This window comes from Paramormyrops kingsleyae, chromosome 9, assembly GCF_048594095.1.
Source record: "Paramormyrops kingsleyae isolate MSU_618 chromosome 9, PKINGS_0.4, whole genome shotgun sequence".
Lineage (NCBI taxonomy): Eukaryota > Metazoa > Chordata > Actinopteri > Osteoglossiformes > Mormyridae > Paramormyrops > Paramormyrops kingsleyae.
In genome coordinates this window covers 3,835,985-3,861,710 of record NC_132805.1, presented here as the reverse complement: position 1 = coordinate 3,861,710, position 25,726 = coordinate 3,835,985, and the positions used below count along the sequence as shown (strand labels likewise).

Below are 25,726 nucleotides of genomic sequence, written 5' to 3'. Positions count from 1 at the left end.
ATGCAGATAGATGGAACAAAGAGGGAGAATCGGAGCGACAGCATAGCCAAGTGGACGCATACTGCAAGCACAACGCTGAGCTGTACTTTAAGTACATACTGTATCATACAGGTGAGTGACACTGAGCGGAGTGACAAACGGCGCACGGACTATAACGGTGTAGGCTATCACAGCTATTAAGATTTTTTACTTTTCCATGACGGGAGATATTTTCTACATTTTTGAATTATTGAAGTATGTGGGAAACGTGCTCTATAAAAAGGAAAAAAAATGTGAACGAAGTGAAGTGCGATATTTTTGTGGTGGGAAGTAAACGGGATAAAACGTTTTATTTTTAAAAATGCACTCCACAGACTTATACATTAAGCAGGTAGCTTTATAAAATGATTAACCTTCTGTACAACTTGCACATAATCGATATCGCATACGTCATTTGTCTACGTAGCTTAGCCTAATCGTGGTGGTCTGATAAGTAGCCTAATTGGTACTCACTAATTATTTATATTATTTTAATTAGTATTGGTAGTATGGGCATTTATTCTGAAACAGGCATTGGATGGCCTGTTGAAGCTTGGTTTTCTTGGTTAAGTGTTTTTATCTATTTACCACTGGCTTCATTTTCCCAGGATCTGCTTGCTAAAACAATTCTATTCTTACATTTTAGTTGAACCTACTGTTGAGGTTACCACTGTAAAGACCTCCAGTGAAAGGCACACCACGAAGCTGCAGTGCAGTGCGTATGACTTCTACCCTGAAGGAATCAAACTGAAATGGCTGAGGAATGGAGTGGAGATGACGCGTGATGTGACCTCCACCGAAGAGCTTTATGATGGAGACTGGTACCACCAGATCCACTCCTATCTGGAGTTCACACCCCAGTCTGGAGAGACCATAGAGTGTCAGGTGGATCACAGCAGCTTCAGCCAGCCCAAGACCTATAAATGGGGTAAGACAGCTGTAGTTAATTCTTTGATTCCAATTTATAACCGCTTTGATGACTGAACATAGGTCCCACACTCAACATCCACAAACAAAGAAATGTCTAAAAAGCACTGTTGTCCAAAAGGAAAGTTTTATGTACTGAATTATATTTGATGAAAAAATGTAAGAAAAGGTTGCTTTAAATCAGGAATGCATGGATAAAATAAAGATTTCAGTGAGATTCTTTGGAGAACAAAAGAGTATTAAGATTAAGATTAAGATTAAGAAGAACTTTATTTATCCCGAGGGAAATTCTTTTGTCATACACATGCTCAGTGCAGTAAGAGAGACAGAGATATACATACAATATAAGAAATAGGAATATATATATCTAAGAAAAAAGAAATACAATATATACAATAAGAATGTTACTTTACAATAATACAATAGGATAGTGCAAAATAATATCAAGTGGCTCTAAGTAGTAATGATGTATGTATCTGAGAAAAATAGCAGCTTATCTGTGGTGATTTTAAAGTGTCCTAATATTGTGCAGAATATGATGCATATAATAGCATATGATGGTGAGAAGAAAAACAAGCATTGAGCTTTTTATCAGTCCTTGGGAAATCACCTACAGAGTGAGGAGGAGTTGTACAGTCTTCGTGCCACCGGTACGAAGGATTTCCTGTGGCGGTCAGTTCTGCATTTAGAGGCAATCAGTCTTTTGCTGCGTGTGCTTCGATGGTCCATCATGGAGGCATGCATGGGGTGAGAGGGGTTGTCCATAATACAAAGAAGCTTTCTCAGCATTCTCCTCTCAGACACCTCTACCAAGTTCTCCAGTCTGACACCCAGGACAGAACCAGCCTTTTTAACTAGCTTGTTCAGCCTGTTGGCATCAGCTGTCTTCAACCCACTGCCCCAGCACACAGCTGCAAAGAACACGACACTCTCTACCACAGAGTGATAGAACATAGTCAGCATTTTCCTACAAACATTAAAGGACCTGAGCTGCCTCAGTAGGAAAAGCCGACTTTGTCCTTTTTTAAAGACAGCATTAGTGTTCTTGGTCCAGTCCAGCTTACAATCCAAGTGAACCCCCAGGTACCGGTAGTCCTCCACAATCTCCACATCAGCCCCTCTGATGGTGACAGGGGTAGGAGGAGAAGGATGCTTCCTGAAGTCTATGACCAGTTCCTTTGTCTTTGTGATGTTGAGCAGTAGATGGTTTAGCTTACACCACTCGACAAAGCTGTCCACCACACCCCTGTACTCCTCCTCCTGACCATCCCTGATACAGCCCACAATGGCAGAGTCATCAGAGAATTTCTGCAGATGACATGACTGGGACTTGTACCTGAAGTCAGAGGTGTAGAGAGTGAAGAGGAAGGGTGATAGGACCGTCCCCTGTGGCGCTCCCGTGCTGCTCAGGATGTTGTCAGAGCGGCAGCTCTTCAGCCGGACGTGCTGTGGACGACTTGTTAAATAGTCCGTGATCCAAGCTACTAGTGGGGCGTCCACCTGCATTTCCATGAGCTTATTCCCCAGCAGTGATGGTCTGATTGTATTAAAAGCACTAGAGAAGTCAAAGAACATGACTCTCACTGACTCAACATGACTCAACATGACTATCAACATGTCAACACTAGCATTTTGAGGCATTAAATATCAGTGAGTAAATAATCCCTATTAATGAAATAGCTGCCCTGTCAATAAGTTATTAAACTTGTTTGCGCAGTCTGGATCATCTTTTGGTGTTTTTCCTCCGCACCAGGTACCGAAATTTTGGTACTTCGAGAAAAGTACCAAAGTACGGTACTTCAAGCTGTTGGTTTTCCGCTAGCGAATTCGAAAAATGGCTGTAGTATATCATATGGCTTGGCAATGTGTATTATTAATACAAACATCGCATGTTTTGCACATACAATTCTTACATGGTTAGTCAGCTACACTATATTGCCAAATGTATTGGTTTATGGACCTTGCTTTATGCACTGGTGCGTATTCATGTTAGAACAGGAATTTGTTCCTACAAAGCTGTGAGCATGAAAATTGTCCAAAATGGCTTTGAATGCTGCAGCATTAAGAGTTCCTTTCCCTAGAAATATGGGGCCAAGCCCAACCCCTGAAAAACAACCCCACACCATAATCCCCGCTCCACCAAACTTTACACTTGGCACAATGCAGTCAGGCAAGTACCGTTCCCCTGGCAACCGCCAAACCCAGACTTGTCCATTGGATTACCAGACAGAGAAGCATGATTCGTCACTCCAGAGAACACGTCTCCACTGCTCTAGAGTCCAGTGGCTTTACACCACTGCATCCAACGCTTTGCATTGCACTTGGTGATGAAAGGTTTGGATGCAGCTGCTCGACCATGGAAACCCAATCCATGAAGGTCTCTATGCACTGTTCTTTAGCTAATCTGAAGGCCCCATGAAGTTTGGAGGTCTGTAGCTATTGACTCTGTAGACAGTTGGCGACTTCTGCACACTGTGCACCTCAGCATGCGTTGTCTCCGCTCTGTGATGTTACGTGGCCGACCACTTCATGGCTGAGTTGCTGTTCTTCCTGATTGCTTCCACTTTGTTATAATACCACTAACAGTTGACTGGAATATTTAGTAGCGAGGATATTTCACAAATGTACTTATTGCACAGGTGGCATCCTATCACGGTGCCACACTTGAATTCACTGAGCTCCTGAGAACGCACGCCCCATTCTTTTGCAAATGTTTGTAGAAGCAGTCTGCATGCCTAGGGGCTTGATTTTATACACCTGTGGCTATGAAAGTGATTGGAACACCTGAATTCCATGATTTGGTGTCCCAATACTTTTGGCAATATAGTGTATATTAAAGTAAGGCCCTTTTCTTACTTTCAATTTTGTACTGACATTATAGATAGAGCGGGGGTTAAAGTTTCACTAAAATATTTTTACTCAGTTATACGAAAAAAAAACTTAGCAAGCTATGCAATTTTAATTATTATTCCTTTTATAGATTCCTGTATGTTTAAAAATCACTTTAAAGTTTACCTCCACTGTTTTTTCATGCGCTGTATATGTTCTCCGAGACAGTTGTTATCATTTTCATCCTTGCCGTTTAAAACACTTGAAGATGGGTTTGGAAGAAATTTATGAACAACTTTTTGGTTTTATAAATACCCCAATATTTACATAAATTACATAACACATTCCTCAAAATATTTTTTAATTTCTTGTCATGCCTTCTGGATATTTTTGTTATACATGTTCTTATGACCAAATCACATATTTTTTTACTTTGTTTAACATTATTTTCTGAGTTCACAACTGTTTTCAAGGTGGCATTTATATTGTGTTTCAGCAGCAGGCTTTTTGCATAACCAATTGACAAAGAAAGCATTTCAAGTCCCACTCCAAAGTACCAAAGAAGAACCCCAGTTGGTTTGGCACTTTTGGTACTGGTACTTGACCAGGGGTGCGTTTCTCGAAACCATCGTTGCTACCTACGTTAGCAACTTGCGTGGTTCAAACTATGTAAGTACGACGCAGGTGTTTCTCGAAACCATAGTTCGAACTACATAGGTAACGATACTGCGGACTTACGTGGTGCGATGTATCGTTGAACGACGCAGGTGTTTCTCGAAACCATAGTTCGAACGAACGTTCGCAAACACTGTCGTTAAGTTGTGTAGTTCGAACTACAGCTCACGAGCTGTAGTTAGAAGCGTAGTTATATGTAAATTCGTCAGCGATGGTGGAAAATACAGTGCAATAAGGGTATAGTCACCGTGTAAGTAAGAAATTTAATAATCTTTAATACCTAATAAGAAATAATTTAGCTCTACGATAACATATAATGTGAAGTTGTCTGAAAATGTAGTTTGAAACGTAATTGTTGTGTGGGTCTCTGGTCATAAGTACGGTAACTGTCTGTAGTGAGCAAATCTCAGACTGCAAAGTATTAATTAGCACAGGGGTGGGTAATGTTAGCAGAATGACACTACAGCGGCCAGATACGAATCCATGCCTTTGTTCTCGGGAAATTACGTCTGTAATGTTTGGTTATTACACACACCTGTGTATTCCAGTCAGCCAGTATAACAATATTCTGTAAGCGACAACGTCGGAATAAAAGTTATTCTGTTTATCACTCCAAGGAGCGTCGCATTATTTTTCCGCGATTGCTAATTTTCATTTTATTGGCGTTATGTGACTGACAGAAATTGATGTCACAAATAAATATACATGTGTGTGTGTGTGTGTGATTATTATATATTTTACACAGTTCGCGAGTGTTTGTACGCGACCGGCTGTGAAAGTGCGTTGTTAGTTGTTGCGCACGACTTGCCGTGAGTCTGACCAATCAGCGCTGGAACCACTGTAGTTCCAACTACATAAGTCCTAACTAACTAACTAACGTGGTTCGAACAACTGTGGTACGACGGTTTCGAGAAACAGTCGTTGGTCGGATGTTGGTTAGTTTGAACTACCATAGTACGATGCATCGTTAATGCTAACTTCCGTCGTTGTTCGAGAAACGCACCCCAGAAAAGTACCAAAGGGCACTTTAAAAGTGCCCTTTGTGAGAAGAAGCTACTTGTAATTTATCATCCTCAGAAAGTTTTTCCAAGTCATTCTGGTGCCTTGCTTGCATTTTTGTTCCAATTTGTGGGGATAGTTAGTTTTTTTTCTCTCTTAAGTCAATGTGAAGTTTAAATTTTACTGCTTTGTATTCTTCCCGATTCCCATTGATGAAAGCAATGTTTTTCATGCTTCATAAATGTTCCAATTTCTGTAAAAATAAGGGTTTGTTGTTGTTGTGGAGAGTAACTGATTTTTAGGAAATGTACAGTTCTTTGCAGGAGTTTATATATGATACCACATCAGTGTGTTCATTTGTGTTTTTTGTTTTAAAAATGTCCCAGTGTTCACTATGACTTTACAGCCTTTTTTGTATGAGGGAATCAAAAGCAGCGTAGCATGGTCTGACTTACCTGTGAAGCCAGTTGGAATGCAGTGTAGCAAGGATCCAGTGTTTTGTCCTTGTGACTGTTACAATAGACTTGCTGTACATGATTTGGCAGTGTGTTTGTATTGGGCCAATACTATAAAAAAAAAAACAGATGTAACCTGAAAAATCATGAAAATGCTGTAGCAATTAGTACCACATACCATGCATAAACAGAAGTGAGGGTGACATGAAAGCTAGGTGTTTGGCAATGCTTTTGTGTCGGAGCTGTCGTATAGAGCTGTTTGATTCCAAAAATTTTGGTGTTGATTCCAATTCCAAGAGTTAGGAATTGATGGAGTCAATTCCAAGAGTCGATTACAGACAGCAGTTTTCCCAATTCTCAATTCCAATGACTTAAAAATATGAGAGGAATAATGTCTTGTATAAAGAACAAGATAGTGGTAAGAATGACAAGGGATCTCGAAACTTTCCAGTTAATTTTATTAGCTTATTCTTTTGTTGGCAAGTATACATATTAAAATAATATAGATAACAGAATGCCTCATCTATGTCTTGTTTAGGGCTATCACTATCGATTAGGGATGGCACGGTTCATGAAAAAAAACCGAACCATTTGGTTCGCTTGTCTCGGTTCGGAGCATGCATGCGTCGCACGGTTCGACGGTTCATGACATGCGCAATGTAGCCTCGTGCCCCGTATGTGACGTCAGTGTGTTTCCCTTTCGCGCCAAAGAATAGGCTATATGCACAGAGCGGTGTGACGTAGTTTCGGTAAAAGTTCAGCCAGCTAAGTAATTTCCGGTAGCCTTTCGTTTGCTGCGTTTAGCTCGTGTTTTCGGCGTTACCACCCTGTCTCTGAAGGAAACGTTTAAATTTCAGCCAACCGACATCTGAACACTGTTGTGCGCCTTTGTTGTGTGACTTTATTTAATGTGCGGTTAGGCACTTTGTTAAAGAAAATTAAGTTATCTGTGACAAAGCACTCCAGTGAGTGTCATGCCTCGATCGTCCGCTCTTTCCGTGTGCCACGCCCCCTCGTTAACCCTGTGTGGATTCCCCGTGTTTACCAGCTGTTCCTGATTGTTGTCAAATTTGTCATTACTCCATTGTATTTAGTCCGCGTTGCCGTTTCTTTCTCCAGTCCGGTCATTATATTGTAATTCTGCTTTACCGCTCGTCTGTGTTCCTTTTGCTCATTAAACCCCGCATTCCCCCGATCCTAGGTCTCCTCGCCTCTGCTTCCCCGGTCAGCGTTGTAACAGTGAGCCTGCTTTCATGCTGCAATGTGAACATTTGCCATGTTCCTAAAAATTCTGTTTATTGCACAGTGTCTGACCACACAGACCTACAGGCTATTGCCAGATGATCATACTAGACATATCAACTGGACATATTTTGCACTATTACAGATTGATGTCTTGTACATACACAGAAACTGATTTTATCGATTACTCAAGAACATTCAATATAATTAATACCAATTTTTTTCACTGCATTTTAGCATTTATGTTAAGGCAAGACTTTTATTACCGTTCTGGGATTAATAATGTTTAATAATTTTAATAATGTGCTTTAAGTCAAGTCAAATTCAGTTTATGCATGATTACATGATATAACTTTTTTAATACTGTATCCTAAATTGTGGATAATTAAGCTATATATCATATGCTGAAGTACATTTCTGGAGTGTTAAAGATTAAAAGAAAAAATAACAAGAACCGTACAAAACCGAAAACCGTGACCCTAAAACCGTGATACAAACCGAACCGTGGGTTTTGTGAACCGTGCCACCCCTACTATCGATTATATCAATAGTCGAGTAATCTACTGATTAATCCGACGATTCATTGAGTAATCGTTTAATATAATATTATACAATATAATATAATTAGTGCGAGGCAGGAATCAACCAAGCACTGCAGGGTGCACACTCTGACACATACGGTCAGTTTAAGCACATTAATTCATTTAAATTGCTTGTTTGTGGGCAGCAGAAGGAAACCGGAGGATCCGCAGAAAAGCCACCATGCAGGGTGAACATGCAAACTCCACACACTAGGGGTGAGAATCTCTAGGCACCTCATGATAAAATGATTATCGATGCATTTTGAGGCATCTTTTTTCTGTCCAGGATTTCTTTTTTCCCTCACTGTGTGACTACTTGGAACTTTCAAAGCAAAGTATTTATACTGATCCATGGTGAATTTACTTCCAATATCTTTTGTGGATAAAACAAAGGGAAGAGATGCGGCCAGTCAACTGGAAGGTTACATTTGTCAGCATATATCCCAGCATAGCAAAAACCCAGCAGGAAAAGTGTGCCTGTAGCAGAATATACTTAGAGTAAACAAATACTTTCATACAAAAATCACAAACAGCTTTCATACAATAGTATAGAATTCTGTACCAGCAACTCTTATACAGAAATAATGCCTGTGGACTTCAGTATATTTTGAATCACTAATATAAAAAAAAACTTCTAACCAGCATCCTCCCATTATGTGAAATGAGCTGTATAATCCTTCAGACCAAAAAAAAAAAACCCAAAACATTTTGTTGTACCAATTCACAAACAGCTTTCATACAAAAATATAGAATTCTGTACCAGCAGCTTTTATACAAAAATAATGCTTGTGAACTTCGGGATATTCTGAACAACAACTTAAAAACCTGGCCTTATTCACAAATAAACAATAGTCCAAGACTTCTATGCTTAAAATCCTGCGCATAGAATCCCTCAGACAAAAAAAACAAAACATTTTGCTGTATACCACAATCAAAAACAGCAAAGCAAAACAAAAAATACAAAATCGGCCATAATGAAATCATGTCAATGCATGGCAGTGCAAATGTGCTTGCCGAATGAGTGCTAAAGTGTAAGTTGGGGTGTAAGAACAGGAGCTGGTGTACATGTTGAGATGCTAGTGTGCTCCGCTGTGCAGTTATAATATCTCCTGCTGTGAACAAGACTCTCTGCAGAGACACTGGTGCGAGGAACACACAAGTATCTCTTGGCCAATTTAGAAATCAGAGGAAACATATCCTGATTCTTACGCCACCACCTGAGAGGGTCCTCAGAGAGAGGGAGTGATGGGGCACTACAGTACTTGGTCACGTCCTCCTCGGCTCTGGCACAGATGAACATGGGCTGCTGATGGATTATAGCATCAGTAAGGGTCAGCCTCAGCAGATTCTCTAGCAGAGAAGATGACAATGACCTTCTTTTATTCCTCCTCAGTGGTCGGGGTGTCTTCTCCCCTCAGTGTGTTGTGCTCTGGGTTTTCCTCCTCTTCTACTCTCACCCCTTACTGTAGGTAAACAAAACGAGAAGAACAGGTAAACACAAAAGCCTTTTTGAATCACAATGTCCATATCTTCAATCCAAAACACATTTGAACAAAATTAACAAAAAACAATTTTACTTGTCCTATTCAGTATCAGAAACCTTGTATTAATATGGAGTATTTATTTGGTTAAATGGAGAAGTTAATTAAATGCACTGAGCAATGTTTTACATGAAATAAAATGGCAGAATTACCTTTAGTGATGCAGCCTTAGTAATCACTCTTCCATATGTCTCCAGTCTCTCCACCGCAGAAAGTAAAGGCAGGCTCTTGAATTACAGGTCAAGAGCAGAGGCAGTGAAAAGAGTGTTTCTGTCCTGCTCACTAGTGTATCTCTTGCTGAGGTCCCTCATTTGTGGCCTGCTTTATCTCCCGTACCATTGACGACTCTCCAGTATTGTCCTTTGTGTCCTGGATGACATAAGATTGCAAAGGAGCAGTCAAACAGATGGTGGGGCTGCTCTCCTTCTCCTCCTCAGTTGCATCTTTCATTGACTTCAGGGCCTTGATATTATCCTCTGCCACCGCTTTTGCATGAGCTGTGCATGCGCATTATGTGTAACCCGTTTTTTAATGGGTGATAGTAACCCAGCACAGTCCTGGCTATTTAAGAGTTACACTAACAATACTGTAAGGTGCAACAGGGTCCCGGATTCTCAGCAGTTGAATGGTCCTAATACCATAAAATAACAATTCAAATAGTGGAAATGCTAAATGTTGAGAAAAATTCTAAATTAAGTTGCGCGGTGCCTCCACTTACCTTGGGGCTAGTGTACAAGTGTATTTCCCAGAATGTAACTGCAATATGTAAAATGTGTACTAATCTAGTGGTGAGTGCAAAGTTGGTCCTGTAGTGTACATTACCAATATACACCAATGTAAAAGGCAGAAGTTTTAGATAATGCGCTATGCGTGAAATAAGCTGCCAATACACCTGGGGTATAATGAAATATAATGATATATTATTAATCAGCAATAATAACTGATAAGAACATAGATAATAATAATGGCCTTAATAAGAAACATAGAATGGATTCATCAAGATAATAATGATAATAAAAGATCACAGAAAGCGGGGAATGAAAATTCTAAAACTATTTGGCTGCAGCCTACGGAATGAATGTTAACCTAGCAGGCTAAACCCCTAACAACCCACTATTAGATATTCCAGCTGTGTAATAGTGTGAGCAAGCAGATTAAGAGGTATAAGGGTATACAGGCAATCACAACACAGTTAAAGATCAAAAAGGAGAGGGAAAAGAAAAAAAGCATGCCGTTGGGGCACTGGTACTTAGTTGGCAACTCTCTGAGCTGTGGGCAATACACCAAGTCAGCAGTATTCTGGGTGAGACAGGTGGGGCTCTGCCGTCTGCCAGCGGTGGGGTGCCCATGCCTCAACTGCTCGCCCACTTTTTGCACCTTAGTCATATACGCAGTCCATAGTACATTAGGGCCTTGGGGGTGCGGGGAGGGGGATGGGGGACTCTGCCATCTGCCAGTGGTGGGGCCCTCATACCCGAACTGCACCCACTAATTTTAATGCATTGTAGACATAAACACACAACTCTCTCACACATGTACATGCACACTTCACACCAACATGGGTCAGGGAGGGGATGGGGGCTGAGGGGCCCCCCCTAACTCTCTGTCTCTGGCCCTGTGCTGGTGGGGTGGCCCGCCGGGGGGAAGACCCATCATGGGGGGGTTCGGGTGGCCCTGGCGGGTGTGGGCGGCCTCCTCTCTTGGGCCGCGGGCCGGGTGGTGCTTGGCTCTGCTGCGCCGTGGTGGGGCCCTGGCGGGCGGTCCGGGGAATCTTGGGACGCTCTGGGCCCTGCTAGGCGGATTGGGGGGTTCGGTCTGGGCTGGGCGGGGTGTCTGCCGCTCCCCGGTCGCCGCGGGTCCGCTCCCGGGTGGGGGGGGGGCTCTTTGTATGGGCCCCCCTTGGATCATCCTGCAGTGTTGGGGGGGAGGCGTGCCGGGTCGCTGCGGTGGGCGGCGGCCCGTCCTCCCGGGGGACGGGCTGGGGGGGCTGGGGCTCCCCCGGTGTGTGGGGGGCCGTCCGCCGGGGGGTGGGGGGGGTGGTCCCGGTGGGTGGGGCCCTTCGGCCCTGGACCCGCCTGCCCCGGTGGGGTGGTTGCGGGTGGGGCTGGGGGGCTCGCCGCCCGTCCTCCCTCTGCGGGCCTCCCTGTGCGGGGGTTGGCGCCCCCTTAGTCCCTCGCGGGCTCCCTCTCGGGTTGGGCGGGTGGTGGTCTCTGGGATGCGTGGCTGTGGGCCCTTGTGCCGGGGGGGCAGTGGGGTGGCTTCGGTTGCCTGGTTCTCCTGCCTTCGCCTTGGGCCTGGGGGGGGGGGGGTGCTGCCGCCTCCCCTGACGGCATTAAATGCCAGCACATCCAATGACAAATCAGGTCACACCTACACTTGCACATGCATACAAGACTGGTTGAGCGATCAATATCATTATTATTATGACTTTTTAGGGTATGTTATAGATTTTGGAATTGAAATATACATATATAACGGTACGATTACGTGTGTGTATGCTACATATATATAATACCGATTTGTATTAATTATTATTAGTATCACTGATGTTGTTATAATTCTTGTTGTTTGATGAGTGTTATGTTTCTTATGGTTGTTTGTATTCTGTATTCCCCTATACTTCATCTTTTTTCCATCCCGCCTACATTATTAGTGTTATTATTTCTGTATACCTTTTTTTTTTTTTTTCTTTTCTCTCTCCCCCTCTCCCCATGGTGATTGATGTCTGTTATTGTTACGCTGTTGTTTTTGTACCCCCCCTGTTTTTCTCCTTCTCCACGGTACTGGTGAGTTCGGAGCGGCCACAATCTTTACTCTTGAATGTAATGTAAAATAAAGTTGTCCTCCGAAGAGGGGGGGTGGTGGTGGGCAATAAAAAAAAAAAAAAAAAAAAAAAAAAATTCTGGGTGAGACAGAAAAAAAATATGCGTGTGTCAGTGTCAGTTTTCATTACTCACGATCCACCATCCAGGCCAGGCGAATCAGATCGTAGCAACGAACAGTCATGCAGCAGATGCTCCTGGGCTAACGGTCTAGCTGTGAGTTCATCCATCCAGCAAGATGCTGCCGACCTCCAAATCCACAGCCGGCTGGCTGTGTCCCGACAACGCAGTAGAGCCGCTGAAATGACGATGGCCTTCCGGTGACGATGATGCTCCAAAACAGCGGGAACGTTAGCGGTAGAGCTAGGTTACCTATGATTAGTAAACCAGCCAGGTGCACGATTCAGCGAGTCCTCACGCAAGCTAACTTAGCTAGTGCTGGCAGCTAAGTTATGTATCGCCAGTGAGAAAAAAAAAAACTTTTAGCAGACATCACAGGGATCACACCAGAGTTCCTCACACACTTTACGCCCCTCGACCGTCGCACTCCAGGGCTTAAGACTTCCGTCCTTCCTCAACAAAACCAGAACTTCGTGGGCATTGAACATTGCTCATTATCATTAGTTGATAACAAAATTTAAATAAAAAAATTCTTATTAAAGGCAGTACAATTGTGCAGTACACAGAGAAATATACAGAAATACTAATACCCATATTCTAGAGGTCCCTACATATGTATTACAGGGTTACCAACTCTCACGTATCTAGTGTGACACGCTTTCAGACTCACATTCATGCAAGAAATCTTATGGCAAATCTATATTATTCCATTATTGTTGTGCTGTTGCTGGGCACACGGACCGGGGAAACAGGAAAAGAACACGAAGGATCGGGGAGTACAGGATTTAATGGGGAAACGGAGCAGGAACATAGAATGGGCAGATTACACGCGATGATGGTACAACACTTCACAAGACTTCAGTGACAGACCTATGCTGTATTACACCAGACTAATGGAAAACGACTCAAAACAGCTGATGACACAGGGATTCCACACGAGGTTAACGAGGGGGGGTGGCACACAGGAGGATCGGACGAGCAGGGCATGACAATTATAAACCTAAAATTAGCTATGTTTAAAGTGTAGAGGTAGTTTGCAAACTGTACAGACTATTTTCAAGGCAATGAGATTGTTACATACATGTAAATGAGTGTGCAGACTTCTGTTGAATTGAAAATCTCATGCCAGCTAGCTGACCAAAGTTGGCAATCCTATATTATGTAAGGTAATGCGGCTAAGTGATGGGGCTGACCTTCATACAAGAATCATAGAAAGTAAATTAAGCAAAATAATTGCTCTTTATTACATTATCTCAGTGTCTTAGTCCGACATTGAGAAATTCAATTTAGTTCGATTTCAGTCGGACTAACATGTTTACATGCACTTTAAAAGTCCAGTTTTGGTCGGACTAACACAATAATTAAATTTTTTTTAGTGTGCATGTTAACGTACTAAGTGACATACAATAGCTTGGAGACCTAACTACTTCAGCTGGTTATTGAGGGCTAAACCTCTACCTGATTTTGTTCTGTCAATTCTTTGGGATGAGTTGTCTTCAAATATTTTATCATAGGGAATGTTTTATTAAATGCCAGTATTTTATTCCAAATATTGCATTTAACTTAATTTAGAGCCTTGTTTAAAGTAAAATATCACCAAACGATTGAATGTTGCATTAATGGTGGCATTTCTAAATGACAGCCAAATCCAAATTAACTCGATTCTTCCCCCTCACTCTTGTAATCACATACTACTTATTTCATTTATATTTTTGACATACACAGATGTAAATAACGACCAAGAACAGATCAAATGGAAATAATCAGATGGAAATAATCTGGTCTGATGAGGGTGTCAACTATCAATGTGACAGCACCATAGTGACCAGTCAAGGCAGTCATTGTCATGCGGCGTTCACAGCAGCGAATCCATGGAGTTTCATTTTTTTTTATATTTGTACAGAAAACTCAAAACTGAAAGTTTACTGAACTGGAGCCGACTACTGGTATATCTGGTCTGTGATCTTTATGGTTCTTCCCCCAACCCATGGTTTACTACGCATGTGAACCGTGGATTACAGTTTTTCTGAAAGGCTAATACACTAAACCAAAACAAACTTGCCAGTTGCCAAAACTCATTTATTGAATCAATCCCTCGTTTGGCAAAACTTTAGACAGTGTTCACCTAGTCAGACAAAATTTGCAGATCTGAGTCACCCTTTTTGCAAAACTCTGAACACATTCTCATTCACCAAAACACATTTTGCACCATGGTGAACTTTGATGCAAAATAGAAAACAAAGGTCGCACACAGTAGTCATCATTTAAACACAATGATTCAAGACTCATACATGTTTCTAAACATGTGTAGAAGCCAAAGAGTGACTAGAACATAGAATATGTGCCAGATGACAGTGCAAGCGCCATAGGTGAGTTGAATTTTGACGTCAAGGTTCAAATGGGTCACACAGAGGATTCTTCCACATCGCCCAGCAAGAGAGAGCATTTCCTGTGATACAGACAAAGTTCTCTGTCCTGACCCAGCCCTGAGACATGCCAATGAGGCAGAGTGAATATTCTTCCTTGACTCTGGCTTGGCAGTTGCACATTTTACTGTAATATGCCTTTCATTTGGATTTTTTACTTTGTCCTTTACAGTAACCTTTTTGGAGTGAGTACTGCAAACATTACATATCGGATAGTCAACGTTTCTTTATATGCTTTTTGTTTTGACTGGTAGTATTTTCAGTTTTTTTGCTGTGGTGTGTAATGCCTGCTCAGTAGTGTGTATTTAACTGACTGATTTGATGCGTGATCTGAAAGCAGTGTTTGAGTCTGAGCAAAGATAATATAGTTTTGAGAAGATTGATTTTGCAAGATGAGTTTTGTGAGTGTAGCTTGAATTTTAGAGTTTGTGCTTAGTGTTTTGAGAGCAGGATAGGAGATTTTAGAAAATGTGTTTTAGCAGTTCAGAAAAGCTGTAATTGCAACATTTAACCATAATAGTGTAACATACTGTTTTACTGCCGCTGTTACTTTAAAAAATAACAATTCTGTAAATCTTGATGCTTCGAAAGTCCACAGAGAACTTGCATTCAGAGCTTGAAATTCATTTCTCACAATGAGGGGAGAATTCCCCTTTTATGTGTAGCACATGTGGGAGGCTAGATTTTTGGTAGGAATGCAATAAAAAAATGTGGCTATCGATATGGGGGAGACTCCTGGAACTTCCAGGAGAGGTAGAATGTCTTGTTGACAATGTCCACGTTGCTATTTGCATGAGATAACGCTTAAAACTCATGGTAATACTAAACACGTTTGATTTTATCAGAATGTCAAAATGCTAGATAGACTGACTTAAGGCAGCTGTTTTGACCACCTTACACCTAACGATCGAGATAATGGGTGTGTGCTCCAACTCCAGTAAAACTTTTAATTTTAGTCCGACAATGGAATTTTTCCTGAGACGGTGAAATTGCAGAGAATATGCATATGCAATATGCATTTCAAAATAGAAAATGTTACAGTTCATAACATGAAGTAGAATGACTTTTAATGTTAACATTAGCTAACTTGCTAGCTAGCATAACTGACTTACTGAGATGAGTCCTCTTCATCCAGTGAGCCGACATGCTTCCTCTCCAGATGCTCGAGCATAGAGGATGTGCTCCCATGCCTTCTAAATTCAGCTTTACAAATTGTACAACTGACAACCTTTTTTTGGAGTTTAGAGTAAAATGCTCCCACACTTTGGAGGTTCAGTGAGTGGTAATATCAAAACATTTAGAGTTAGCGTGATAAACACATGCGATGATGTGACCAACTAATCTCGGGATGATCAGTCCATACACGATCAGAATCAATCAATACCTCAATCACCTCATATGTATGTCTGTCAGGTGGAGTTGAACAATCACAACTGTTCAGAATATTACAGTAACAGGAGGACAGTGAACGACTCTTATTAATCTAAGCTATTTACATAGAGGTTTTCCTATGCTATGTGGGCGACGTAATCATCTGCAACTAATACAGTTGGTAACTAATTTGGTCAGGGGAAAACTATTGCGAGGGAATGTAAAGTTATTTCAAAAAATATTTTCCCATCCTGACCTCTTTAGGGGCTCTATAACGGTGCGAACTGGACAAAAACAAATGTAACGATCCACAATTAGGCATAACATTATCAATAAATTTGCAAAACCCTTTTCACATGTACAAATCCCTACATATTTTTGAGGATAAGATTTTACACAAAACAGATAAAAATACATAGTTGTGAATAGTGATGTATTTGTGGATCATGGAACATATTTGTGGAGTGTCTTCTGTGGGTTACAAATAATAAAGTCCAATGAAAACTTCCATGCCAGTGCCACATCCCATGTGGTGGCATATAACATTGCAAATCATCATCCAAATAATGAAAAAATGTTGCCAAAAAAAAGTGTATTTTGCGATGCCACAAAACAAATGATAGAGCGTAATATGGAACAATAGATGTTTTTATTTCATCATCCAATATATATCATAATATTGCACAGCCCTAATCATGTCTATGATGTACAAAATATTTCCATACATTGGAAGACAAGTGTCTTTTCGTGACCTGTTCTTGTTCACTTCTCTCCTCTTCGCTCATTTTGTTTAATTTCTCATGAACATGTACGTTCTATGACTGAGTCAAACAGCAAGGATGAGAATGATTATGATTAAGATGTCATAAGGTGTCAGAGAGAGCTTATGTAATAGCAGTAAACTTTTTTTTTAACATAAACCAGATGACAGGTCATAACCAGACATCACTCTGTACAGAAGCTGTTGTTTGACATGCACTGCTGTGTTATGGTATGTGAGTGTGTAACCTGAGAAAAGCATGTTTTTGAATAAGATGATCTTGTATTTTAAGAGCCATCATTGCCAGAACGGAAGAGAAACAAGGTGATCATTGGAGCCTCTGGTTTGGTGCTGGGGCTCGTGTTCTCCATCGCTGGATTGGTCTATTACAAGAAGAAATCCACTGGTGAGAAGCCAAATCAGCATACAGTGAGGGAAGTAATTATTTGACTCATTACTGAATTTTTAACTTGACCCATTAATGAGAATGAGAAGTCTAATAATTCACTGGTAACAGCAAAAGTTAGATTATCAACAAAACAAGCAAGAAAAAATCATTATGTAACAGTTGCAAACCAATTTGTCATTCATCTCGGGGAAAAAAGTATTTGATCCCTTGGAACACATGCTTTAGTACTTGGTGGAATAACCATTGTTGGCAAGAATAGATGGTGTTCCTGGGGTTATAGTCAGCATTCTTTTCCCTCCAAACACAGCGAGTAGAGTTGTTGTCAAACAGCTCTCATCTGACCACATCACATTCTTCCAAGCTCCATTGGAATTATTCCGGTGTTCACTGGCATACTTCAGATGGGTCTGAACATGGGCCCTCATGAGCAGGGGTACTTTGCGAGCACTGCAGGATTTCAAACCATAACTGCATAATGTGTTACCAAAGGTTTTCTTGGCGACTGTGGTCCCTGCTGTTTTGAGATCATTAATGAACTCCTCCCGTGTAGTTCTAGGGTTAGCCCTCACCATTCTTAAGATCATTGATGCCGCGGAGATCTTCCTTGGGGCTCCAGACCAAGGGTGAACGACAGTTATTTTGTCTTTCTTCCGTTTGTGAATAATTACACCAACAGTTGTCACTTTCTCACCAAGCTGCGTGCTGATGGTCATGTAGCCCATTCCACCTTTGTGAAGGTCAACAATCTTGTCTCTGATGTCCTTAGACAGCTCTTTGTTATTTCCCAATAAGGTTGAAGATGTAGACAGGTTAGTGACCCAAGAATACAATTTAACAAAGTAATGCCATTAAATGAGAATGCTGGCTTGGCATCTTTTAATACTTAATTAAGTACTACTTGTGTTGTGTTAGTGCACATGCACTTGACCTCATTTCTTGCTGGCTTGTAGGGGATCAAATAATTATTTCCCTAGATAAACGACAAATTGATTTGTACCTGTTACATATTGATTTTTTTCTTGTTTGTTTTATTGAAAATCTATCTTCTGATGTTAAAATAAACCTACCAGTGAAATTATAGACTTCTGATTTTTTATTAATGGGTCTAGTTAGGAATTCAACAGGGAGTCAAATAATTATTTCCCTCACTGTACATAAGAACATAAGAACATAAGAACTATACAAACGAGAGGAGGCCATTCGGCCCATCGAGCTCGCTTGGGGAGAACTTAACTAATAGCTCAGAGTTGTTAAAATCTTATCTAGCTCTGATTTAAAGGAACCCAAGGATTCAGCTTGCACTACGTTATCAGGAAGACTATTCCATACTCTGACTACACGCTGTGTAAAGAAGTGCTTCCTTAAATCCAGTTTGAAATGTTCTCCCGCTAATTTCCACCTATGGCCACGAGTTCTTGTATTTGAACTAATGCTGAAGTAACTATTCAGTTGAACAGCATCCAAACCTGTTAGAATCTTATAGACCTGGATCATGTCCCCCCTCAGTCTCCTTTGCTTGAGGCTGAACAGATTTAGCTCAAATAACCTTTCCTCGTATGACATTCCTCTAAGACCAGGAATCATTCTTGTGGCCCTACGCTGCACCTTTTCTAAGGCCGCTATGTCCTTTTTAAGATATGGTGACCAAACCTGTACACAATATTCTAGGTGAGGTCTCACCAAGGAATTGTATAATCTTAGCATTACCTCCCTTGACTTAAACTCCACACACCTGGAGATATACCCCAACATCCTATTGGCCTTTTTTATTGCTTCCCCGCACTGGCGAGAATGAGATGTATGTATACATCAGGGCTCCTGCAGATCATTAAAAATTCTTAATTTGTCTTAAATTTTCCAAGTTTAAGATCTTAACCTATCTAAGACATTTAAATACTAAATTCTGAGATGTAATCATACCTGTATAACTAGAACATAGATTATTTAAAAATTATATTATTTGTATAATGTATTCAGTTTTGTGGATTTCTGCTTTGATGAAAAAAAATTATGGGAGGATGAAAAATATTGAGCCTGGTCTGTATCAATAAGCAACTGCAGTAGTTTTTTTTTTTACCAGTAGCAACTCTGAGGGTATTGTGGTTCTCTGCACTATAAGCCAAGCAATTTTGAACAATTAATCATATCTGCATTTTTGATAGAGGGACCCTTTATTTGTATACATTTCCCACGTTGTGTCTCTGGTGAATGACTAATGCTTTATATTTGATATTGTTCTTCAACAGGAAGAATTCTGGTACCAACAAGTTAAGGTAAGTTTTATGTTGACTAAAAATAAATATAATTTGATTTCATGTGCATATAATGACCCTGAATTATTAAAATTCAACAGCAGAAAAATAATGCCATCAGAGAAGTACACTCACCTAAAGGATTATTAGGAACACCATACTAATACGGTGTTTGACCCCCTTTCGCCTTCAGAACTGCCTTAATTCTACGTGGCATTGATTCAACAAGGTGCTGAAAGCATTCTTTAGAAATGTTGGCCCATATTGCTAGGATAGCATCTTGCAGTTGATGGAGATTTGTGGGATGCACATCCAGGGCACGAAGCGCCCGTTCCACCACATCCCAAAGATGCTCTATTGGGTTGAGATCTGGTGACTGTGGGGGCCATTTTAGTACAGTGAACTCATTGTCATGTTCAAGAAACCAATTTGAAATAATTCGAGCTTTGTGACATGGTGCATTATCCTGCTGGAAGTAGCCATCAGAGGATGGGTACATGGTGGTCATAATGGGATGGACATGGTCAGAAACAATGCTCAGGTAGGCCGTGGCATTTAAACGATGCCCAATTGGCACTAAGGGGCCTAAAGTGTGCCAAGAAAACATCCCCCACACCATTACACCACCACCACCACCAGCCTGCACAGTGGTAACAAGGCATGATGGATCCATGTTCTCATTCTGTTTATGCCAAATTCTGACTCTACCATTTGAATGTCTCAACAGAAATCGAGACTCATCAGACCAGGCAACATTTTTCCAGTTTTCAACTGTCCAATTTTGGTGAGCTCGTGCAAATTGTAGCCTCTTTTTCCTATTTGTAGTGGAGATGAGTGGTATTCGGTGGGGTCTTCTGCTGTTGTAGCCCATCCGCCTCAAGGTTGTGTGTGTTGTGGCTTCACAAATGCTTTGCTGAATACCTCGGTTGTAACGAGTGGTTATTTCAGTCAAAGTTGCTCTTCTATCAGCTTGAATCAGTCGGCCCCTTCTCCTCTGACCTCTAGCATCATCAAGGCATTTTCGCCCACAGGACTGCCACATACTGGATGTTTTTCCCTTTGCACACCATTCTTTGTAAACCCTAGAAATGGTTGTGCGTGAAAATCCCAGTAACTGAGCAGATTGTGAAATACTCAGACCGGCCCGTCTGACACCAACAACCATGCCACGCTCAGAATTGCTTATATCACCTTTCTTTCCCATTCTGACATTCAGTTTGGAGTTCAGGAGATTGTCTTGACCAGGACCACACCCCTAAATGCATTGAAGCAACTGCCATGTGATTGGTTGATTAGATAATTGCATTAATGAGAAATTGAACAGGTGTTCCTAATAATCCTTTAGGTGAGTGTATATGAATAATGAAATGCAATATATCATACACATCATGTATATCATATTTCATATTTACTGTTATATGTCTCAGTCCTCAGGTACAGAAGAAGGAACTGCATTGCAAGGATGTGATTGATTGCTCAGGATGAATTTATCTTTATGTGATTAACACCAGGCCTTTTGTTAGTACAGTGATACAGTGTAAATGTAAAATTCTAAAAGGCACCGGGTTTATAGTTTCATATGCAACTGGTGCTGCATTATTTTAATTCAAAAATGCTGTCGGAAGGTCTTCTGTGTATTTTGAAAATACTCTAAAATATTCTAAACATGTTAGTACAGGTTGGCACTGGGACTGTTATTATGTAATGCTATACTAAAGAATCATTTATGGTGTTAAATGTTTCACCAGTTAAATAAAATTTAGCTTTTTCTCATTATTAATTGTCATATTTAGAAATACACTTTTCATCATAATACCATAGTTATTAGTACAAAGGTATATTACTGGTGTAGAATCTTAAGTTTCTGTATGGTCTGTTCACCTCTTCTTTCTCAGGCATAATTGCTTTGCCAGAAGGGAAATTTATTCTGATTTATTTTGTCAGTTATATATCTCTCTTGGGATCAATCAATTGTACACTAATTTATGAAAGACAATCCAAAATAAATAAAGGCAGGCCTGTTGTCCTTCAGGCTCGAATTATACTGCCCCTTGTCCCACTCATTGTAGGTGTTCTTCTGTATTCTTCAGGAAATTCATGATTTCCTAGATTGCCCTCCCCCCCGGGAGGGAACAATCCAAAACATCTACATGGGGCCAAAAATCAGTCTGTGATACTTGGGATTCTTAAGGGTTTAAAAGAGGCTAATCAGATGGTTTCATTTGATGCACAGAAACAAGGTGCACATGAACAGTCTTACTTCTGAGGTTTAGGATCGATAAAATAAATATGGGCAAGTATGTCATGCCACTAGATAATTTTCATACCAATGACATGTGAAGAACTTTGTGAAAGAATCATTTCAGTTCATTTATGTTTGACATTGTACCAGAAACGAACATTTTCACTTCTAAAAGTCATGGGAAAAAAGGATCTTACTCTTGGTCTTATTCTTTTTCTGAACACTGAGTCATATGGAGGACATCTTAGATTACGAGAAACACCTATCCTTCCATCTCAGCATGTTTTTATGCTTCAGTAAAGTACATTTTTATATGCATTTCACCCCTAAAATGTCACGCCCCTGTGGAAGTAAAAAATTTCAGATAGACATAAAAAAACTGCAGACATTTTAAATTAGGAGAAGCCTCCTGTTTATTAGGTCTGTTCAAACAGGGGTTCCTTACATGCAAAGGGAAAGAGTCCCCCAACACAAATCAGCAAACATTTTTATTTAACTTTTCTGTGGGAAACATCCCTCTCCAAATGTTTTTCATTAGCTCATCTCTTTGTTTCTTATGAGAAAAGAAAATACAGTGGTACCTCGAAACTCGAACTTAATTCGTTCAGAACTTCAGATCGAAACCTAAAAAGTTCGAGTTCTGATCGAATTTTCCCTATAAGAAATAATGGAAAACCAATTAATTGGTTCCCGGCCCCAAAAAAATTACACCTAAATATGTTTCCCTGTAAGGAGTTATCGCCAGGCATCCTTTTAATGCATATACCTACATGGGTTTGGGAAAAGTTCTGTGTCGTTGCCCAGAACACACCAACAAATACACTCAAACCTGAAAAATTTATCATCGCTGATTCTTCATAATCTTTTCCATGGGAGGAAACAAGAGACCCTGGAGGAAACCCACCACTGACACAGAAAGAACATATAAGCTCTGCACACATAGAACCAGGGATGAGATACAAACCACAAAAGATGAGAAACAAACCACCAGCCTCTGGAGGTGTGAGGCTATGCTGCTGTTCATTGTGGCCATGTAACCCTCCTCTACAAAATATTCCCCTTCTGTTTTACAGCTGACCTTACAAATGATGCCATTTTGGTCGCTCTGACACACTGAAGCATGAAGTCAGTCTTATAACCTTTTATGCCACTTGAATGAAAAAAAGTGTCATAACACAATTTTATGTCATCATAAACCTATGACAGTCGACAAAGGTGATATCTCAACTTGACACAGGAGTTGCGATGTCCACATTTATGACAAAAGCTGGAACGCACCTTTATAAATGCTTTTGTCAAGATATGTCTGTATGGCTGTTAGAAGGGCTTATGTTGGTGTTAGGTAGCCTTATGAAGAGCACCCTTAAGTAAAGTGTCATCCTTATCTATCTTGCTACCTTTCAAAGTTCCGGGTAGAGGGCACTTTAGTTCTGTCCTTAGAACTCCTAAAATTTCCTGCAAGGTCCTCACCCACTTACATGTCTTTCTTCATGTAGTGTCCCATGTTCAATAATTGAGAAAAAGGCAATAAACATTTCAAAGTGTTAGAAGTTGATTATGATCAATTGAGAAAATTGTGTCCTTATGGTATTATTATACTATAATTGCTACACCTACAGTAAGCATACACATTATGTTTTACATATAACCATAGTGAAATAAGAGTTGATTAGTATGATATATGATATGTATGAGCATAATGAAACTAGAGTTAAATCCATATTCAGTCTTCCACACTCAGCCAGACATGATGAGGTGCCAGATGAGGGCCAGAATAATTGCCGAAATTCGCCCATACAGTGGTACCTCAGAACTTGAACTTAATCCGTTCAGAACTCAGGTTCGAATCCTAAAAAGTTAGAGTTCTGATCAAATTTTCCCATAAGAAATAATGGAAAACCAATTAATTGGTTCCTGGCCCCAAAAAATTACACCTAAATATGTTTTTTTTTTAGCATTTATGCACAAAATGGATAGAATAAAACAAGAGCATATACCGTACTAAATACATCTAAGCACATTTATCACAATAGCAATTTGTAAAGTAAGAAAATAAATGTATCCAAACAATATGTAAAGTTAAAAAAAAACAATGTGTCCTGCCCCGATTGTCCACTCCTACCGTGAGCCACACCCCCTCGTTAACCTCATGTGGAATCCCTGTGTGATCAGCTGTTTCTGGTTGTTGTCATTAGTCCTCTGTATTTAGTCCACGTTTCAGTTTGTTTCCCCAGTCCGGTCATTGTATTGTCCGTCTGCGTTTTGCTTGCCTTACCTGTAATTAAACCCTGTATTCCCCGATACCCTGACGTCTGCACCTTTGTCTCCATTCCGTCCCCGCTTGGCACGACAATATTATTATAATTAAATGTATTAATGGTTTATTATTAATGATATTAAAATAATTAATAAGAAATCTTTCGTTTTAAATGTATTTTATTATATAATAATTACTGTTGCTGTCTATCATTGTCTAAATGTGTTTTTACTGTCTGTATGTATTCAGCTAGTGTAAACAAGCACGATGCTATCACAGCGAATGCGAGGCTGAGACTGAAGCCTTACCATTTGTTTCCGCTGAGAGACGTGCCGCATGACTCATTTCCCCACGCGTACAATTTATCTTAGGTCGGCGTTCACGGTTCGACTTCTGAGATTCAGATCGAGTTCTACGTAATTTTTTATTGAACTGGTTGGTTCGACTTTTAAGAAATTTGAGTTCTAATAAGTTCGAGAACTGAGGTACCACTGTATAAGGAATACCTACGGTCAGCCAGTATCGTTAGCCAGGTGAGAGCTGGGTATGCCCAAAGCATTTTGCTTTATAGCCAGATGTGCCACATATCAGCCAGACTGTGTTGCTCACATGTGCTTGCTATATAGGTAGTAGTGAGGATTTAAATCTGCTTTTTAAGTCTGGAGATTGCATGCTTTCTCTATGTTGTGTGTGCTTCCTCTCTGTTTTCCTACCAGTTCAAATACATGACTCCTGTAGAGTGTGTGTTTGTGTGTATGGGTCCTGCAATGGGCTGCCCAGGCTGTTCTTCAGTCTTGTGCCCTGTGGTGCCTGTGACAGGATCCAGGTCCTCTTGCGATCTTGACCAGGGTAATTAAGTGGTTAAAAGATGGATGGAGTTAGAATTATACAAATGTAACACACTGCCAGAGGAAGTGTATTTAATTTGTCAGCAGCCACACCACCTGCAGTTCAGCCTAGGTAATCCACCTGAAGCTAAGCAGGTTTGGGCCTGGAAAGTACTTAGATTGGAGACCAACTAGGAAAGCTGGATTGTTGCTGGAAGAGGTGTTGGTGTGGCCATCCTGTGGTCTGTGTGGATCCCAACGCCCTAGTACAGTGATGGGGACATTGTGCTGTAAATGATGTTGTCCTTTGGATGAGATGTAAAACTGACCCAGGCCCTGGCTAAATTGCTCACTGTTGCCCTATCAGATCTGGCCTCCTAATCATCCCCTATATCTAATTGGTAAATTGTCTCCTGCCCCTTCACCACCTTAGCTACTGTGTGGTGAGTGTACTGGTGCAGAATGGCTGCCGTCACATCATCCAGGTGAGGGCTACACAGTGGGGGTGGTTGAAATAGCTCCCATTCAAGAGGAGCTCTTTACTATCACCTATTTGCTTCGCTTTCTAGACCAGTGTTCTTTATTCCACAGAATTTCTGCTTATGTCTTGGCTGGAGATACAGAATATTAGATATATTTTATTACCCCTGTTAGAATAGGGAGCAAACAATGAATATTGTGTATTCCTACTGACAAATGAGAATTAAACAAACTGCTGATAACACTGTTGCCAGGCAGACAGCTGAGATACTAATTCTTTTGCTTGTGCCATTGAGAGGGATTATTGAAGCAGTGGTGTTTCACCACGGGCATGAGACTCTGTCCCTAGTCCCAGAGTTGTATAATTCTCAGAAAATATATTTTCCTCAATTTTTCTGCCACGGCTTATGTTTACCAAACCTAAATGAGAATTATTCATATTGGTATATAACAGGAAAACGTTCAATTGGATAGGATATAGTGTCTTTTATGT

The 25,726-nt window shown here is 40.6% G+C and overlaps 2 protein-coding genes across 2 annotated transcripts in view; both read left to right on the top strand.

Annotated features, from left to right (window-relative positions):
* LOC140592468 (class II histocompatibility antigen, B-L beta chain-like) lies at nucleotides 1–21,469 on the top strand. The gene is made up of 5 exons (XM_072715876.1): nucleotides 1–82; nucleotides 665–946; nucleotides 17,059–17,172; nucleotides 19,422–19,448; nucleotides 20,855–21,469. Exons 1-4 carry the CDS (start codon nucleotides 1–3, stop codon nucleotides 19,445–19,447), a joined length of 504 nt encoding a protein of 167 aa, XP_072571977.1. The 3' UTR covers nucleotide 19,448; nucleotides 20,855–21,469.
* The window catches only part of LOC111856228 (H-2 class II histocompatibility antigen, E-D beta chain-like), a 106,730-nt gene that overhangs the window by 684 nt on the left and 80,320 nt on the right, over nucleotides 1–25,726 (top strand). The gene's annotated exons all lie outside the window — the stretch shown is intronic.

Coding starts and splice junctions, on each gene's coding strand:
- LOC140592468 (XM_072715876.1), top strand. CDS start 1: ATGCAGATAGATGGAACAAAGAGGGAGAATCGGAGCGACAGCATAGCC. Junction 947..17,058: donor GCCCAAGACCTATAAATGGG/GTAAGACAGCTG, acceptor TTGTATTTTAAG/AGCCATCATTGCCAGAACGG. Junction 17,173..19,421: donor TTACAAGAAGAAATCCACTG/GTGAGAAGCCAA, acceptor GTTCTTCAACAG/GAAGAATTCTGGTACCAACA.